At 36.6% G+C, this 19,827-nt stretch overlaps 1 protein-coding gene and 2 pseudogenes across 2 annotated transcripts; 1 reads left to right on the top strand and 2 right to left on the bottom strand.

The window, feature by feature from the left end:
• Nucleotides 1-1,907: 1,907 nt before the first annotated feature.
• Nucleotides 1,908-4,530, top strand: LOC143594041 (general transcription and DNA repair factor IIH subunit TFB4-like). 2 transcript variants are annotated; one of them, XM_077073460.1, is made up of 10 exons: nt 1,908-1,980; nt 2,064-2,158; nt 2,241-2,499; nt 2,588-2,634; nt 2,713-2,796; nt 2,883-2,936; nt 3,014-3,082; nt 4,069-4,122; nt 4,223-4,318; nt 4,413-4,530. In XM_077073460.1, exons 1-10 carry the CDS (start codon nt 1,950-1,952, stop codon nt 4,509-4,511), a joined length of 888 nt encoding a protein of 295 aa, XP_076929575.1. In that variant the 5' UTR covers nt 1,908-1,949; the 3' UTR covers nt 4,512-4,530. The 2 variants fall into 2 exon arrangements, with proteins under 2 accessions (XP_076929575.1, XP_076929576.1); XM_077073461.1 differs by having other exon boundaries at nt 4,069-4,145.
• A 5,117-nt stretch (nt 4,531-9,647) lies between these two features.
• On the bottom strand, nt 9,648-12,236 carry LOC143594048 (receptor-like protein kinase FERONIA pseudogene; annotated as a pseudogene).
• A 1,624-nt stretch (nt 12,237-13,860) lies between these two features.
• Nucleotides 13,861-16,491, bottom strand: LOC143594040 (receptor-like protein kinase FERONIA pseudogene; annotated as a pseudogene).
• Nucleotides 16,492-19,827: the final 3,336 nt, after the last annotated feature.

Genomic DNA, 19,827 nt, shown 5'->3' with positions numbered 1-19,827 from the left:
TTTAAATAATAATTTTAATAGAATTATAGGCTTTTTAAGAACATGTCTATTTTCCCCTTTTAAGTAACCAAAACATTAGGGGCTTTCTATGCCTTAAACTAAAAAATAAGTAATCAATTTGTACACTCCTCAAAATAAAAAGATTGTTTCCTGAATAAAACTAGCTATAAAAATAAAAAAAGATGATTTTATACATTTTGAGTTGATTTTGATCATTTTTTTAATCAAGCCAAAATTGACCAGGCTCAGCTCGCTGGCTAAAGTGGCTCTTTTAATTTCGAGCCCAAGCTCGAAACCACTCTACCAACCGTAGTATATCACAGAACAGGCCCTATTCAACGAATGAATAATGTTGTGGTTCTCGTAGTCAGTCACAATTGAATTAACCTCCAAATACGAACGTTTCTTCATTCCTTCTTCGACAAAGGTAATTGATTCCATTCAAAGAAATTGATTGATGGTCTGTTGTGAAATAAACCTAATATTAATATGCACACCACCTGTTTGATCAAAGTCCCCAATGAATATTTAGTCTTCCTGTAACCCATTGCTTTACTTTCTTCGCATAGTATTGAGTAAAACCCTAAATCTATGAATGATGCATTGTCTTGTCCACCTTCTTGATTTTGCTACTCCTTATAATGCTTATAAGTCTGCAAATTTAGTTGCCTTCAAACTTGATTATCGAGTTTTATATCCCGGTATGTTTAGAAAGTTTGCTTTATGAAAGGCAAATCGAAATGGAAGACTAAGAAGAAAAGAAAATCTAGGTCAAACTTTTTACAGCCCAAGAACTAGCATCATTAATTTTAGGGCTTTCTTATTAAACTATGATTATTAAACCCAGAATTAGCGGAACTGAAACCACCCAAATCAAACTGTCTAGTGCTTTCAAGAATGTATTATGAGTGTCGAAATTTGCACTGCTTTTGGAGCTCAAATCAAATTGCAGTGGTACTTTTTTTTTGTTTCTTATAAATTTATAAATTCCGAACTCCTACTCGCACTAAAATGCCCATTATATAAAACGACCCATTATCCAAGCTGATCTGACCCGTCCATTTTACACACAATAGCCTAAAAAATTTTATTTTCAATTTTGATAACTAACCAAAAAGTTGGGGGATTTTCAATGCTTTAAAGTTTAAACTAACAGTTACGGACAAAATTGTATACTGTGTCCAAGTAAAATTACTGAATAGTAAAACCATTATTTTCTAGATCGTTAGCTTTCTGAGCAATAATAGTGCAGCATTTCAACGAATGTTGTTGCTTAAGATTCACCTCCATAACCGAATTCGTTGTGAAATACGTGAATGTTTTCTTGCCGTCCTTTTGGGTTTTCTTCACAATTAACAAGGTAGTTACAAAGAAATTGTATAACCTAATATGCACTGATGGATTTCGTTTTAAAGTAAGAGTACAACTCTATTTATATGAGATGCTCTTCATATTTTAAGTTCAGGACTCACGGATGCATATGCTCTCTAATAATTTAATATTTGCACATTTGGTTCAAGGAAACAATGGTCATGACAGTTAGTTGCATAGGTATATGTGTAATCTGTTTGTTTGGTGTATTTGATTAGTTAATCATATAGTGTTGGCTGTCATCCAAGACCTAGCTTTCTTAGAATTTGATTGTGCAGGTTTTTGATTGTTTGGTTTTCTTTCATAGTAATGATTATATTTTCTACAAACAACATGTATGTGCAGAATCACATTATGAATAAGCATTACCATCACAAAATTATGAAATTATTGGGCAAAGAAAATGTTTCATCAGTTAACCAACATAACCTTTTGGGTCTTGTCTATCACTTCAATAAAACCAGTTAAAGCTATTGAATTTTACACATCTATTAGAAACTGATTAACTTTGTGATTCTTGTTAACCGTTTTTCAGGTTGATCAACCAGAAAATCTGTCCTTAACAACACAAACCAAGTATGACACCGGTTTCATCAAAGCAATACACAGGTAAATTTATCCATGCATATCATCATCATCATCGTCATCATCATCATCATCGTCATCATCATTACTTTTAAACTCAATCACAGATGATGTCAGCCTGCTAATGGTATTAATTGACACAAACCCGATATTCTGGAGCTCAAAAGCTGCCCCTTTATCATTCTCCAACTTCCTATCTCAAGTAAACCGTAGAAAATATTTATTTCACATTCACTATCTATCAAATATTTAAAGTGCTGTTAATATTTAAAGGTTAATTGTAGGTCATTTCATTCTTAAACTCAATTCTTCTTCTAAACCAACTCAATCAAGTTATGGTGATAGCCACTGGCTTAAACTCATGTGCTTACATATACGATTCTTCATCGGGCCCCACAAACCACAGAGTCGAGACCCTGTTGCAGGAACTGGAGGAATTTGTGGTTAAAGACGAAGAACTTAGTAATGGTAGTAATAATAATGACTCATTTGATGGGATCGGGTCTTCCTTGCTTTCTGGATCTCTTTCAATGGCACTCTGTTGTATCCTTTCATCTATTTACATTTATATATTTTATGTGTATGGTTTACTGTGTGATTAGATTGTTTATAATAACAATAATATTATCAGACATACAAAGAGTATTTCGTTCCGGGTCACTTCATCCACAACCTCGGGTAATTGTTTGTGCATTTGTTGCCATCTCATATTCAATTTTCTTTCGTATTTTATTTAATTTTCATGAGTGATTGCAGATTTTGTGTATGCATGGATCACAAGATGGACCGGGACAATATGTTGCTATCATGAATTCAATTTTTTCTGCTCAGAGATCAATGGTATATTACTATATATTGTATTTACATATTTTGCAAGTGATATTATATTATTTAACTGACACTTGTTAACCGGCGTATATTAATAGGTACCTATAGATTCTTGTGTTATCGGGTCACACCATTCGGCATTTTTACAACAGGTACCGCATACATTCATATTTTAATGTTGACTTATTTCTAGTGTATATATTATTGTTTATAATATGTGTATTTGCAGGCTTCTTATATAACCGGAGGTGTGTATCTGAAGCCACAATTGCTTGATGGATTGTTTCAGTATCTAACGGTATGACTCATTTCAACTTGAGCCCGTTTTGGTCATGACAACTTTTCACCGGAACCAAGTTGATACTTTTTTCTAAAATGACTTGTTTTAACCTGATCCCGTGCTGGTCAGAACAAGTTTTGATTCAAACCAAGTTGATACTTTCCTTTCAACACGTTTTGGTCAGAACTAGTTTTGACCCGAGACCGTTAAACAAGTTTTGACCTGAACCAAGTTGGTACTTTTTCAAAACGAGCCATTTCAATCGATCCTGTTTTGGTCAGAACAAGCTTTGGCCCGAACCAAGTTGATATGTTTTCAAAATGACCTGTTTCAACCTGAGCCCATTTTTTGGCAAGAACAAAGTTTGACTTGAACTAGGTTGATACTTTTTCAAAATGTCCAGTTTCCACCCAAAAACGTTTTGATCAGCAACAAGTTTTGACATATCAAGTTTTGGCCCGAACCAAGCTGATACTTTTTCTAAAACAACCTGTTTCCACCCGAGCCCATTTTGGTCAACACGTTTTGACCTGAAACCAAGTTGATACTTTTTCAAAATGATCTGTTTCAGCACAAGCCCATTTTGGTTCTAACAAGTTTTGACCTGAACCAAGTTGATACTTTTTGAAATTGTGTTTCAACCTGAGCCCATTTTGGTCAGAACAAGCTATGACCGAACCAAATTGGTACTTTTCAAAATGGCCCGTTTCAACCTGAGTCCATTTTGGCCGGAACAAGTTTTGATCTGAACGAAGTTGATACTTATCCAAAACGACCCGTTTCAACCCGAGCAATTTTTGGTAAGGACACATTTTGAATCGAACCAGGTTGGTGCTTTTTCAAAGTGACCCGTTTGAACCCGAGCCCATCTTGGTTTGACCATAACCAAGTTGTTACTTCTTCTAAAATGACCCTTTACAACCGAAACCTATTTTGTTAGAACAATTTTTGACGCGAACCAACTTGATACCTTTTCAAAACAACGTGTTTTTCTTTTCATGCAGACGGTATTTGCAACAGATTTACATTCACGCAGCTTCTTGCAACTGCCTAAGCCCGTAGGTGTTGATTTCCGCGCTTCGTAAGTGGCTTTTCTTATATTATTTACAACATCAATATTTTGAGCTCGTGTTTGAACATATTATAATTATATGACAGGTGTTTTTGTCACAAAAACACAATCGACATGGGATACATTTGCTCTGTTTGTCTGTCTATTTTCTGCAAGCATCACAAGAAATGTTCAACTTGTGGGTGAGTTTTTGCATATTTATTCTCATCCATATTAATATTGGTTTGTGGTTGATGTATGCATGCTTATTATTGGCTTGTGTGTATTGGGATGCAGGTCGGTTTTCGGTCAACCCCAAACAAGCGGCTCGACATTGAATCAGAAGAGAAAAGGTTCCGATTATTGAGCCAAATCGGACCGTATTTTATGATTTAGTTTGATGCTGCAGATTTGTGTTAAAAGTTTTGCAATTGATAACCGTATAAGCGTTTTAAATTTGGATTTTCAACCGTTTAGTTAATTGATTGCAAGTTATTTGTAATTTACTATACATCATTTTGTGTTTCAAGAATCAATTATATTATCTTTCTTTCGGTCCTTATAAAACTTATTGTAATAATCGTAACAAGTTTTGAGACTTTTCCCATCATTTCCTACTTTCGGTCAATAGCAGAAAGTTTAGTGTCTAAACTTTTGTTTATTGAAAGTTCAGGGCCTAAGAGGTAAATTTTAGAAAGTTCAACGATATGTAAGATGCCTAAAGTCAGGTCCGTCTCCGAGGATTTAAATACCTTGGCTGAGTCAAAATAAAAAAACCCGTTGGCCTTAATGAATAACGAAATATATAAGCTAATTTTTATACACGACGATTAATGTTATAACAATAAATATAACAAAAATATAATATGAATGTAATACCTAAATTTTTGAAACCCTAGAACTTAATACTTATACAAGTTATTAATACAACATTTATTATAATTAATATAGTTATTTTAATATGACGGAATTACAAAGATTGTCCTTTTTGTTTGTATCAGGTTTCAGAGCTTATCATTTATCTTTTAAATTGACGTGGTTTGTACTTTACGTTCCCAAATGTTACAACTTACAAGGTTTGTCCTTTGGCCCTAACGTAGTTAAAAAAGGGAGTTTGAAGTGGTGATCACTGATCATTACCCATTTAGTGAGATGCTGGATGGTGTTTGATTACTATCTATTTAGTTTCGTGAGACACTATAAAGGTAATCACTTCTTGTTTAGTGAGAAGTTAAAGAGGTGATCACTACCCGATTAATAAGATGATTTGCAAAAAACGATCACTACATTGTTCAGTGAGAAGTCTGATAGTGAAGATGCCGATGGTTACACTCTTAAGAATCATCTAACATATAAATATACACATTTGTCTAAGACTAAGTGCCACCGCTTTCTTTTTGTATCAAGTGGACCCTAACTTTTTAACATTTACCCAATTTAGGGTAAAGTTTGAAGATAAGTTTCTTTGATCTTAAATTGTCTATAAGTGCCATAGATCGCATTAGTCTAGGGCTACAAATAATCAAACGGTCAACGAACCGTTTGACGGAAAGTTCATTTCATTCATTTCTTTAATAAATGAACGAACAAAACACAAGAAATTTTGTTCAATGAGTTAAATGAACAAATATGAACAGATGTTGCGTTCGCTCATTTGTCTTCGTTAGCATTCGGTGATGGTTTATTACGTTACGTTCGTTTGTTTATGCTCGTTAGTTAAAATGTTTATGTTATACTAGCTTAGATCCCATGTATTGCACGGGGTGATAATAAAACAAATTAACAAAAAAAATAAATACAACATATATCATAAATAATTATAAATATTTATAATTCATACATAAAATTGCAAATAACATAGTTTTGGTCATTCTTCAATTCAAGGTGCAAAATTACGATAAAAAATGCTGCTTCCCATATTATCAATTTATATAAAACATGAATGTTAGCATTCTCCTAAAGTAGCTTTAAATTTGTTTTACTAAACCATTGCTTAGCATTTGTAAGTAAGGCTATCATGTGAGTGAATGGCAAAAAATGCCACTTCCCATATTATCAATTTGTAGAAAGATGGATGTTAGTATTCTTCTAAAGTAGATTTAGATTTTGCAGTACTAAACCAATGCATAACATACATAAGTAAGGCTATTATGCGAGTGACTCGTTTTTAGTAGAATGCCCATGTAAAAAAGAGATTTAGTTTTTTATGTTTCGCAAAATATACATTATAAGTTTAATTCTTTATATTATTCAAAATTTACATTACAAAGGCACATAATAATAAGACATTTTATAATATGTAGAGATTCTTATCATATATAAATTTGTAATTCTTTGCTTAACTTATTAATTTAACAAAATGATTTAACATTTTGTTTAAGTCATTTGCAGATTAAATAAGCCCAAAATTCTCATGAAAATCTATTAAGAAATAAGTTTCAATCTGTATTAAGAGGTAAATGAAGTAAACGTGATTATTTAATGATGTCAAAATTAACTATTGTTCATCGCCTGATCAAACTCATTCCGGTCCATGTTTTCAATATCATATTAGATTTTGAATTTAGAAGCACACATAATAAGGTTTTAAAATGAGTGTTAATATGTGGATGCTAATTTTAATGTTAATCTTAATTAAATATGGAGAACCCAAAGGTTTAATTTTTTAATTCGGAGTTAAATGACACATGGCAATTTAAGGTATTAGAAAGTTGCCACATATGATTGAAAGTAGCTAGAGAAGAACATGTGGCATTAGATGATTTTTGTTTATTAGTATTGTAAGATAAGATAATATTTAATTAAGGTGACTACGGTGGTGTTTGTTTTTGCTTAAAACATCTGCAAAAGACTTATGTCTGCGGACGCACAGATATAAGCTTTTGAAGACTATTTGTTTTGTTTTTAAATAAGATCTGCAAACTGCTTTTATGGTCTTAAAAAAGAAGCTATTGTTTAACTTCTTTTACACATCTTCACACTTCTTAACATTCCATCAACACCCAATGTCCAACACCACCACCACCCATAATGCGCCGCCACCACCACCACCGTCCACCACCCACCACCACCGTCCACTACCACCACCCACCACCATCACCACCACCACCCACCACCCACCATCTGCCACCAACACTGTCCACCACCCACCACCATCACCGTCCATCACCACCACCACCCACCGTCCGCCACCACCACCGTCCACCGCCCACCACCAACTATTTTACTTAAGGGTGGCAAAACAAACCCAAATGGGTTGTTTTGGATCAATTTGGATAATTTTTAAAATTGAGATGGGTCAGGATGGATCAAAAGAATTTTATAAAAAGGTCAGGATGGGTTGGATAGATGCTAGTGACTTTTGGTTATATGTTAGAATGAGTTTGTTTATGGGTTAGAATGGACTAAAACAAGCTTTATTCATTTTTATTTCAAACAAAACCCACGCAACCGAATGGAAACCGAGAAATCAAAACCGAAACCATTGAAACTGAACATATACCGAAACTGACCGAAATGAAAAAAAGCAAAACCGAAGCGAAAAAAACCCGAACCTGAGCCGAGACAAAACCTAGTTTTTTTTAATGAACGAGGAAGACGAGAGAAACATTTTAGTTGTTTTACTTTTTGCGTTTTCGATTTATATTTTAAGTTATTATTTTTTTATTAATTTTTTTGAATATTTTTTTTAGGGGTTTTGAAACCCTTTGTATTTTAACATTTGTTTAGTTCAAGATGGGTTAACTTTACCCAGCTTGACCCATACCCATCCTAAAACGAATAAAACCGAGAAATCAAAACCGAATAGACACGAAACGAAAAAAAGCAAAAATGAACCGAAAAAAAACCGAACCTGAGCCGAGACGAAACCGAGTTTTTTTTTTTTTTTTTTTTTTTTTATGAACAAGGAAGACGGGAGAAACATTTTAGTTGTTTTACTTTTTGCGTTTTAGATTTATATTTTGAGTTATTATTTTTTTATTAAATTTTTTGAGGGGTTTTTAAAACCCATTGCATTTCAAGCTTTACTTTGGTCAAGATGGATTAACTTTATCTATCTTGGCCCATACCCATCCTAACCCTCTATTTTAAAAATCCATCCAGACCCAAACCCATTCTAACCCATCACCCAAATCCAACCCAACCCATTCATATTGCCACCTCTAATTTTACTGGTCTATCTACTGTGATATGTATGATTGGTAACTAATACCCAGTTTATAAAACAAACAAGATTATATTTTCAGATAACTCAAACCATAAAATCAGATTTCATACCATCAAACCACATCTAATGTTTTGGATTAAAAATGTTGTTTTTTCCTTAAACAGGACGTGTTCGTTTCGTTAATGAACGAACAAAAGCTTTCATGAACACAAACTAGCATGAACAAGCTTTCGTTCGGCTCAGTTCGTTTACTGTGCGCTACCGATAAGAGTAATTCTAAACATAACTCTCAAGTCTGAACATCTGCTTTCGGCAAATTCTTCATGTAAACATTTATTATCTCTCAGAGGTACGCTTGCATTCATCCTGTTTTCTTTCACAAAATTTTCTTATTCGATCATATAAATTATTATTATGCATTGTTATTATCTTCCTAAAATGATGCTCGTCGGACTATCCACTTTCTGCCTATTGCATGTATTGGATATGCACGCCAGGTGTTCGATGTTTTGTCTCATAGAATTCTTTCTGGCTAGGCTAGCTTTAACACTTGTATTTCTTTTTACTGATTATTATCCCAATGTCAATATGATAATTTGCTCTTGTAGAGTGTTTATTCTTTTGATTTTTTGCTCAAATGATAGTTTATTTACCAAATATGGTGATCTAGGTCAGTCTAAAGACTGTGGTCCGCACATTGCAGACATTTTACTTCTGAAAAAACAATATAAGCCGGCTGTATGTTTAAACATTTCGCTCGATTAAATCACACTATCTAAACGAAACATATTCTGCAAATTTTACTTGTAATACATAGGTATACCCTGCCCCGAGTATTGTTAAAGAAATACGGAATGACCAATAATTTATTTCCTGAACATTTTTTTTAAAAGGTGGCCATCTTAGTCGCTTAAATTCAAACCCCGTCTTTATCATTTCATTTTTGGGAATGTATGAGCCCATCAAGTTTGACACAATTTATGGAATGGTTGAGTTGTTTCGGGGGGACAATTCGGTCTTTTTTTTTAATAGTAAACTCAAAATGTCTTATTGTGAGGACAACCTTAAACAGAATCTTTTTGTTGATTTTATGAATCGCTCTTTAAAAGATTACCCAACTACTTATTTTATACATCATTTTTCTTACGCTAAACTCATAATAACGTCAATCGATCTTGGCGTTACATAACTAAATTCTGACATGTAGCATGTCATTAAGGCCTCTAGAAGCATGCTCAATGGCTTGTGACTGAGGCTTGTTACATAATTGTTAGAAATCAGTTTGTACATGAAAGGAGTGACACAAATTTAATCACACCACTATTGACATCAAATGAACTAGATTTGAACCAAAACTTGTGACCTTCACCAGAAAAGTTATATCAGCCTCCTGTTGGCTGCGATATCTCGGTCAAAGTGCGGGTAGATGACGTGCCATGTCTAATTTCCACTCCAGTTGAACCTAATAACTCGTATTCCTCGATTGTGACTGGCGTTGACTGCATGCTGAGTAAAAGCTGTCGACTTTCTAATTCTACCTCGCCAACCATTTCACTCATTTTCTCAGCATCTTCTTGCAGTTGCAATGCAAACTCTAGTCCCCAAACCACATCATCCATAGACGGGCGTGCAATTCCTTCCTTATTCAAGCAACGGTATGCCACCTCACCAAACTTCACTAAACACTTCGGGCTAATCTCACCACTTAGGTTGTGATCAATTATCTCATTTAGGGTTCCCTTTCGATAACAAGATTTCCCCAATTCTGCAAGATTCACTTGTTCATCAGGTAACGCTAGATTGATAACAGGTCTTGCACACAACACTTCAAGCAAAACAACTCCAAACGAGTAGACATCAGACTTGTCAGTGATTTGTTTCCTCCGATAATACTCAGGATCCACATACCCGATGGTACCCTTCACCATTGTGCTAACATGGTCTTTCGTTTGGTCTTTAGGGCCTAGCTTTGACAATCCAAAATCAGACAACTTAGCAACCCAATTTTCATCCAGTAAGATATTTGTGGACTTGACATCCCGATGAATTATTGCACGGTTTGCACCCGTGTGAAGATACTGCAGCCCTTTGGCTGCTCCTATGCAAATATGAAGACGTCTTTTCCATGACAAAGGAGGGTTGTTTTTCTTATATAGATGCTCTCGTAGTGTTCCGTTAGACATGTATTCATACACCAGAATCATCTCGCCCTCATCATCACAGTATCCAATTAGGGACACTAGTTGTACATGGTGTAGTTTTGATAGAAACCCTATTTCTGTTCTGAATTCACGGAAACCTTGTTTGGATGATGAGTTGAGCCGTTTGATTGCAACAACGGTTCTAGCATTGTCAATGTACCCTTTGTACACTGTACCAAACCCTCCTCTTCCTATAACACATCCATCATCAAATTCACAAGTAGCAACTTTCAATTCCATAAGTGAAAAACAACGACATCGATCTAACGGCAATGATGGATCACAAGTCTCAGTAGATTTGTCTGGCTTGCCAAAGTGCTTGACACGTGTTCTCTGGAAAAATACAAGAACTAAGACAGTCAACAAGACTAACCCTCCACCAACACCACCAATTATGGGAACATAAGACATAGTTTTCTTTGTGTTCTGTATGATGGGAGTTGCAGGCCTTGGCTGCGGGTATTCACTACTAACATCTGGGTTTGGGCTAGCAAGACTACCAGCCATGCTCAACTTGAAGGCTTCCAAACCATTTAAAAAAGCATCACGATATCCTTCATAGTTGGGATTAGGATGCATTGCGACCCACAAATCCTGCTTGCCTCTGCTGCCATCGGGGTCATGAACAAACACGACATAATCCTTGAATACTGGATAGCCTCTGCCTTGTGTTAAGTCGAATAAATCAATTTCATTGTCAGCAGTTTGATTATTAATGAAGATTTTGAAAACCACTTCACCTCTTTTTGTGTATTGTGGTATAATGTTGCAAAAATGGAGCCTGAGCTTGTAATAAAACCCAGAATCAACAGGAAGTATCCAAGTCAGATTGTACATTTCAGACTGTTTGCCCATACTCCTTTGGGTTCGATAAACTAGCTCAGGTGCAGTATAATTTGGCGTCTCCGTGGTATAGGTAATCAGTTCTAGCTGATCATATATAGGTGTCAACCCAATTGCTGCTGAGTATATATATCTATTATCTTGTTCCCATGACCGGTACATACCAGTATCTTGAGTAGCAGATATATCTCCCCCACCCATGTTTAACCTGTAAATATTTTCAAGCGCCGTGTCGTTACTGATAATGGGCCCGTTAGCTATCCCAACATATTTCAGGTTGTTAGAGTTGTAGTAGAGATTTTCGGGCATGGAAACGATTTCAATACCGTTGATGAAGGCATATGAGCCGGGTGAAGGTGTAAAGGTAACGTTAAGGATTCGTGTATCTTTTACATATACGATAAATTCTTTGACAAAGTTGGGAACACGGACTCCTGCATCGAATCGGGTGGTTGCGATATACGAGGCAGTTAGGAAAGCACTGAAGTTGGTTAAGAGAGAGTAGCCATTGGATGATACCGAGAAATAAGATTGGTTTGGGTTGAGGTTGGAATAGGTGGCAGGATAGAAATATAGACGGAGGAATTTGGGGCCTTCGGAGACCAGAAATGCGTAGGTGAACGAAGTATTAAATATTCGGGCGTTGGAGTAAGGTGTTTGTGGGACCGAAGGGTCTCGGTGAAGCGGGGTGGATGAAAATGAGGTGGTGGTGATGTTGGAAGGTACAAAGGTGGCACTTTCATCGCTATCCCATATCCGGTCAGAATTGGTGGTGGTGGTGGAGGAACCACAGTTAAGGAGGTAATAGTCGGTGGTGTTGTATGGTTGGGTGGCGGCGATTGCGGTCGTGGTGGTAGAGGAGAGGAGGAGCAAAGAAAAGAGCGGTAAAGTGAAGGAAAGCATAATGCTTGATAGCTTTCTTGTTGGTTGGCCGGTGTGGCAATATAAATAGGATTTTTTTTATAAGACCATAATGTGGTTACGGTTGAAACTTTTAAGTGAAAGGATTGGCTAGTTGACTTGAAAAGTCTGCTTAAGTCTTGCTACTGGCCAATGGGAGTAATCTAGTGATTAATATAATAATAATAATAATAATAATAATAATAATAATATCTTGTGCAATAGGAGTTGCCATTTAAATTCACATAATGTAAAACACATGTGTCATTAGAACTACCTGCGAAAGTGCAAAGTTGCTTGCATAGATTTTTTTGATGAATTTGTTATTTTTTAATTACATATATATTTTAATTTAGTTTGAAGTTGACTGATTACTGATTTTTAGACAATAAAAGTAGTTTATACCGTAGCTTATGTTTTTTGACACTAAGTGACGCGCACATGATGGCTATTAGCAGATTCACTTAATTATAATGATTTAGCAACTTCTACCATATTTGAACTTGTCAATGCTATTTTGGATCCTTTAGGTTGCTGTTGGTACTATTTGGCTGCTGGTTTTTGTTTTCAGTGTGCTGGAATTTTTTCTTTAATAATTAGGATGAATACGGTCATACGGATTAACCCAAATTAAACTAAATTCGAAATAAGTTTTTAAATTCTAATTTGAATTCATTTTAAAAAATTTCAAACTTGAGTAACTGGAAAACCGACCCAAACATCCACACTTTATATTACTTTCATGATATTTTTTGTTTAATAATGTTAAATATATTGCATATGTGAGGAAACATAACTACATATGGATTTATGGCATACCAAGTTTGACTTGTTGACTGTTATTTTTAAATTATTATTTTATTTTTTATTTTTGAATGGATGTCCTTTTAAGTTAAGAAAAAGGAAAAATAAAACCTCTCTTCAACTTAGTTGCCTACTTTTCAAAGTTCAAACCCCAGTTTTGTCTTTTTATGTTTCTGGTAAAGAAAGAATGTTATGAGATTTGACGAGAATGAACCTAGGATTATAGGATTAGACATTTAGGCTTTAAAATAGGATGAATTGGGCTTGTTTTGTTGACATCTAATAATCTTCTTGAACATAATATTTTACCCTAAAGCAAGTTTCTTTGTATTTTCATCTTTGTTGTATATTTTCATATGCCAACATTGTTTTAAGTACAACATCTATCAAATAACATTGTTTAGTTAGTTGTTAGTTACAGTTACGCCCCTTTAAGCTTTACTTATTGACAATTGACACCTTAGAATTATTCTATTTATTTAATCCGTAACATTCACTGTTAGTTTATTTGTAAATCCTGTGCCATTTTCTAGGTTGGAATTTTGTACTCTCGAACGGTAAGCAACTGATAAATCTCTCACTTGAGAACAATTAGTGGTAATCCGAGCGGATAACATGCTAATTACTACAAAACATAGCAAGGGTTTGGTGTTAGTTTAGGGACATAACACAAATTGTTTCACACTTGTATGAAGTTTACTTGTTACATGCAAATTACATTTTACTTTATCACTATTCTACTAATGCAATCATCAAAATCAAAATTATAGAGACAAACATTTGACTGATAAAAAACTAGAAGGAAATCCCATATCCCAAAACTGTCATATCATCTTCCAGTTGGTTTCAGAATCTCGGAGAAAACTGTTTCAGACTTGAACCCTTCATTGCTGCTACTAATCGATGACGTGGCATTTCTTATCGTGCTTGATCTTGATAACACATCATCGTCTGTTGTTGTCTCTTGCAACACAAACGGAGGTTCTTGATTTTCAGACGCAGCTTCACCAACCGTTTTCTCAGAAGCTTCTTGTAATTCCAATGCAAACTCTAGCCCCCAAACCACTTCATCCATGGCTGGCCTTTCACTTCCTTGCTCTTTCAAACAACTAAACGCCACATCTCCGAACTGCCTTAAGCAATCAAATGCAACCACACTTAGTTTTGGACCAATTATTTTGTTCAAGATCCCTGTTTGATAACAAGACTTCCCCCACTCTGTCAGACTCACTTGTTCATCCGGCAACCCTTGAATGATAACAGGTCGTGCACATAACACTTCAAGCAGAACAACTCCAAATGAGTACACGTCAGATTTCTCCGTGAGTTGTTGATTTCGGTAATATTCTGGATCCACATACCCGACACTACCCTTTACCGCCGTGCTAACATGGTTTTGTGCTTCGTCTCTAGGGCCTAGCTTTGACAAACCAAAATCAGACACCTTAGCAACCCAGTTTTCATCCAGTAATATATTTGTGAACTTGACATCTCGATGCATTATTGCACGTTTTGCACACGTGTGTAGATACTGCAACCCTTTGGCTGCACCGATGCATATCTGGAGACGTCTTTTCCATGGCAGAGGAGGCTTGTTTGTTTTGTAAAGATGTTCCCGTAGAGTCCCATGAGCCATGTAATCATAGACCAATATCATCTCTCTCTCATCTTCACAATATCCAATCAGGGACACTAATTGGACATGGCGTAGGGTAGACAGCATCCCTATTTCTATGTGGAATTCTTGAAAACCTTGATTGGATGATTTATTGAGCCGTTTGATTGCAACAACGGTTGCAGCATTGCCGATGTACCCTTTGTACACCTTACCAAACCCTCTATAACCTATGACAAAATCTTCGTTAAACTCATTAGTAGCTGCTCTCATTTCTGTAAGTGAAAAACGACGGCATCGATCTGACGGCAGTGTTGAATGTGAAGACTTTGATTCACTATATGCTCGGCCGCATACTGACTTGTCCTCTACCGCACCATTGCGTGTGATTTCACTGACTTGCCTTTGTTTATGTAAAACGAGAAGTATAAAAGACAACAAGACTAACACTCCTCCAATACCTCCAGTTATGAGGCCATATGGAGGTTTCTTATCATTCCTTTTTCCAGTAGTTGTCTGCCTGGTTGGTAGGGTTGTTGAACTAAGTTCCGGGTTTGGGCTAGAAAGATTTCTATTCGTGCTCAGCTTGAAGGCTTCCAAACCGTTCAAAAAAGCATCCAAATAGACTTCAGATTCTTGAGAATTAGGTTGTATTGCGGCCCACAAATCTTTCTTGCCTCTGCTGCGATCCGGGTCAGTGACAAACACAACGTAATCCATGAATACAGGATATCCACTACCTTGTGTTAAGTAGAATATATCTGTTTCCTCCTCAGCTGTTTGATTATTAATGAAGATTTTGAAAATCACCTGACTACTTTTGTTGTATCCTGCTATAATGTTGCAAAAATGGAGCCTCATATAGTAAAAAAACCCAGAATCTACGGGAAGTGTCCAAGTCAGATTGTACATGTCAGACTGCATGCCGCTACTCCTTTGGGTTCGATAAACTAGTTCAGGTGCAGTATAATTCGGTGTCTGTGTCGTATATATAATTGGCTTCTGCTCATCATAAACAGGTGCATGCCCAGTTGCTGCTCCGTATATGTAGCCATTATCTTGTTCCCATGACCGGTACATTCCTGTGTCTTCATTACCAGATATATATCCCCCACCCATGTTTAACCTGTACATATTTTCAAGCGCTGTGTCGTTAGTGATAACGGGTCCATTAATCATCCCAACTGGTTTCAGGTTCTTAGAATTAAAGTAGAGATTTTCGAGCATTGAAATGATTTCAATTCCATTGATAAAGGCATATGAGTTGGGTGAGGGCGTAAAGGTAACATTTAGGATTGTTGTATCTTTTACATAGATGATGAATTCTTTGACAAAGTTAGGAACCTGTGGTCCGTTGATTCCTGCATCGGATCGGGTCTTTGCCAGATAGGAGGCGGTTAGGAAAGCACTGAAGTTGGTTAAGAGAGAGTAGCCATTGGATGATACTGAGAAATAAGATTGGTTCGGTTTGAGGTGATAATAGGTGGCATGATAGAAATATAAACGGAGGAATTTGGGCCCTTCAGAGACCGGGAACGTGTAGGTGAACGAAGAACTGTTAATTATTCTAGCAGAAGTATAAGGCGCATTTTGGGGCATTGAAGAATGTGTGTAGTCGGGTGTGGATGAAAACGAAGTGGTATTGATGTTGGAAGGCACAAATATGGAATTCTGATCACCATCCCATACCCGGTCAGAAGTGGTGGTTGATGTGGATGAACCGCAGTTGAGGAAGAAGCGGTCGGTAGCGTTGTATGGTTGTGCAGTGGTGGTGGCGAAGAGTAGAACCACAGAAAGGAAGGCTAATCTGAAGGTGAACATGGTGGTTGAAGTAGTATGATTGCTTGAATAATCATACTACGTAGTGGGTTAAGAAACCATAGAAGCTTGTCTGCTTGCATCTAGAGTAGACTTGGAAATTAAGCCTTCTCGGTCTTCTCCAAGAAATTAAGAATAATTCCACATTTACTACGCAACGGGTTAGGAGTATTAACAATGAAAACAAAATTCATTTGAATGAGTCAGTACGGGTTGCATGGCTGTGGAGTGAACTGACCCCGCCACTTATATAACAAAACTGCACTACATAGATGGCATTAAAGTAGTTAAATAGAACAAATGTGCGATTTGCTTCCTACGATAAGATTAAGATTTTTTCAAAGGAGCGTTAACCTGCGTTAAGCCGCTAACCTACGTTGCACGAGTTAACCAATGTGTTAACCGTCATCGGACACATTAATTGGTGTCGAAAGCGTTAAGTGGCACCGACGTGTAAATGATTACCGATGTCGGACACGCAATCAACAAAGAAAAGCATATTATTGGATCCACGTGGAATTAGTCATGCATGTGCATGCATGATAGTATGATTATTATTTGTTTTATGTTCCTGTTTTTATGTCTGTTTCAATAAGACCGAGTCATTAGGAAGGTTATTGTTATGAAGTAGTGGGCAGCTGAGTCACAAGAGTTTGTTGAGTCTTCCTTGTTTTTCGTTTGTTTCCTGTTTTCCAGTTCTAGTTTGTTTCTGAACGTTGTATTAGTTTTGACTATTTAAAGCCTTTGTAGTTGGTTAATGAAGGATTGAATTCAGTAATTATTGTGTTCATTTTACGCACTTGACACTTCAAGTGGTATCAGAGCACAATTGTGAGATCCATTAGAGAGCTGAGTGAGATCCATTGTGAAGGTAAAAGAATCCAGTTGCTGCAAGAAGAACAATGACAGAAGAAACAAGTCATTTCCAGGCGACCCATGTACCAAAGTTTGATGGAGATTATGATCATTGGCACATGGTCATGAAGAATCTCATCCAATCCAAGGAGTGTTGGAACGTAGTAGAAGATGGGTATGCAGTGATCAAGCCAGGAGAACAAGCCACAGCAACTCAGAGGAAGAATTATGAAGAGAATAAGCTAAAGGACCTGAAGGTCTTGAATTACTTGTTCCAGTCTATTGACAAGACAATTCTGAAGACCATCTCTCAGAAGGAGACCTCGAAGCAAGTGTGGGATGCTATGAAGAATAAGTATCAAGGGAGTGCACGGGTTAAAAGGGCTCAATTACAAAGGTTAAGGAGAGATTTTGAAACTTTGGAAATGAAATCTGGAGAAAGTGTGAATGAGTATATGGGGAGAGTCATGGTGACGGCAAATGACATGAGGAATTGTGGAGATGACATGTCAGATGTGAAGATTGTTGAAAAGGTATTAAGGACTCTCACTGAAAATTTTAATTTTGTTGTATGCACTATTGAAGAGTCAAAAGATTTGGATGAAATGACAGTAGATGAGCTGCAAAGCTCTCTACTTGTCCATGAACAAAAACTGCTAAAGAAGCCAATGGAGGAGCAAGTTCTTAAGGTTGAGCAAGAGAGTTCTTATGGTAGAGGAAGAGGAAGGGGGAGATCAAACTTCACCAGAGGAAGAGGCAGAGGTAGAGGACGAGGAACATTCGACAAAAGCTCCGTTGAATGTTATAAATGTCACAAGCTAGGACATTTTCAATATGAATGTCCCTCTGAAGAGAAGGCAGTTAATTATGCTGAATATGATGAAAATGAGGAGCTTGTACTTATGGCAACAATAGATGTGGAGCAAGAAGAAAAGATACTAAAGGCATCATCTGAGGCATTAAAAGAAGGAAAGGAGAGTATTTGGTTTTTAGATTCAGCTTGCTCAAATCACATGACAGGAAATAAGGCATGGTTTACAAGTCTTGACATGAGTTTCACTCATTCTGTCAAACTGGGAAATGATAAAAGGTTGGAAGTTCTGGGAATTGGTGATGTAAAGCTGATTGTAGATGGGATGATTCATGTTATCACCAAGGTGTATTATGCTCCAGATCTAACTTCTAATCTTATTAGTGTTGGACAACTCCAGGACAAAGGTGTAACCTTTATCTTTAAGGACGGAGCCAGCAAGGTGTACCACCCAGTAAGAGGTCTAATATTGACCTCTAAAATGACCAGAAACCGAATGTTTCCTATATTTGCTGCACAAGAAGAATCAAGCAGGTGCATGCAAGTCACTACAGGAGAAGATTTATGGCATAGAAGATTTGCCCATGCCAACCACAAAGCCCTTAGAACCATGCAGTTCAATAGAATGGTTGAAGGATTACCCAATGCTGCTCAGAAGACTCAAGTGTGTGAAGTGTGTGCAGTGGGAAAACAAAATCGAGTAGAAATACCAAAGAAGAGCAAGTGGCATGCTTCTGAACGGCTTCAGTTGAGACTGACATATGTGGGCCAATCAAACCTATTTCTCAAGGAAACAAGAGGTATGTTCTAGTATTTATTGATGACTTTACTAGAAAGACTTGGGTTTATATGTTGGCTTTAAAGGGGGAAGCATTTGGATGCTTTAAAATATTTAAAGCATTGGTTGAAAAAGAAACTGGTCAATTTATAAAATGCCTGAGAAGTGATAGGGGAGGAGAATTCACTTCTCAAGAGTTTAAAGAGTTTTGTGAAAAGGAGGGAATTAAAAGACAATTAACAGCTGCTTATACACCCCAGCACAATGGGGTGGCGGAAAGAAGGAATAGGACTATTATGAACATGGTAAGATGTATCTTGAGAGAAAAAGATCTGCCTAAGTACTTATGGGCAGAAGCAGTAGCTTGGGCTTGCCATGTTCTAAATAGAACTATAAGCAGAAGTTTGGATAAGAAGGTGCCTGAGGAGTTATGGACAGGTACTAAACCTAGTGTGGCTCACTTTAGAGTTTTTGGCTGTATTGGTTATGCTCACATACCAAAACAGTTGAGAACAAAACTTGATGACAAAAGCCACAAGTGTATCTTTCTTGGTGTTAGTGTGGAATCAAAGGCCTATAGTTTGTATGATCCTATCACCAAGAAGCTTGTAATAAGCAGGCATGTCACGTTTGATGAAGAAGGAAAGTGGAGTTGGGATGCTACTAAAGAAGAGGTACAAGATCTGCTCATAGAAAGTATTGATGATAAGGTGCATGAACAAACTGACTCTCCTAGTCAAAATGAAGCCAGTGAAGATGTCTCAGATCAAGCTCAAATTCCTCAAGAAGAAGCCGCATATGAAGAAGAAAATGGTGATCCAGTTCCTGAGCAAACAGATACTCGAACAGCTAGCAGGCTCAAGAAAACACCTGCTTGGATGAAAGACTATCATACTAGTTATGCTGAAGATGTGATGGC

This window comes from Bidens hawaiensis, unplaced genomic scaffold (genome assembly GCF_021521415.1).
Source record: "Bidens hawaiensis isolate Kalapana, Puna unplaced genomic scaffold, B.hawaiensis_p1.1 tig00043022_1, whole genome shotgun sequence".
NCBI classification, from domain to species: domain Eukaryota; kingdom Viridiplantae; phylum Streptophyta; class Magnoliopsida; order Asterales; family Asteraceae; genus Bidens; species Bidens hawaiensis.
Note: the sequence above shows the minus strand (reverse complement) of the source record. Positions and strands in the feature narration are given on the sequence as shown.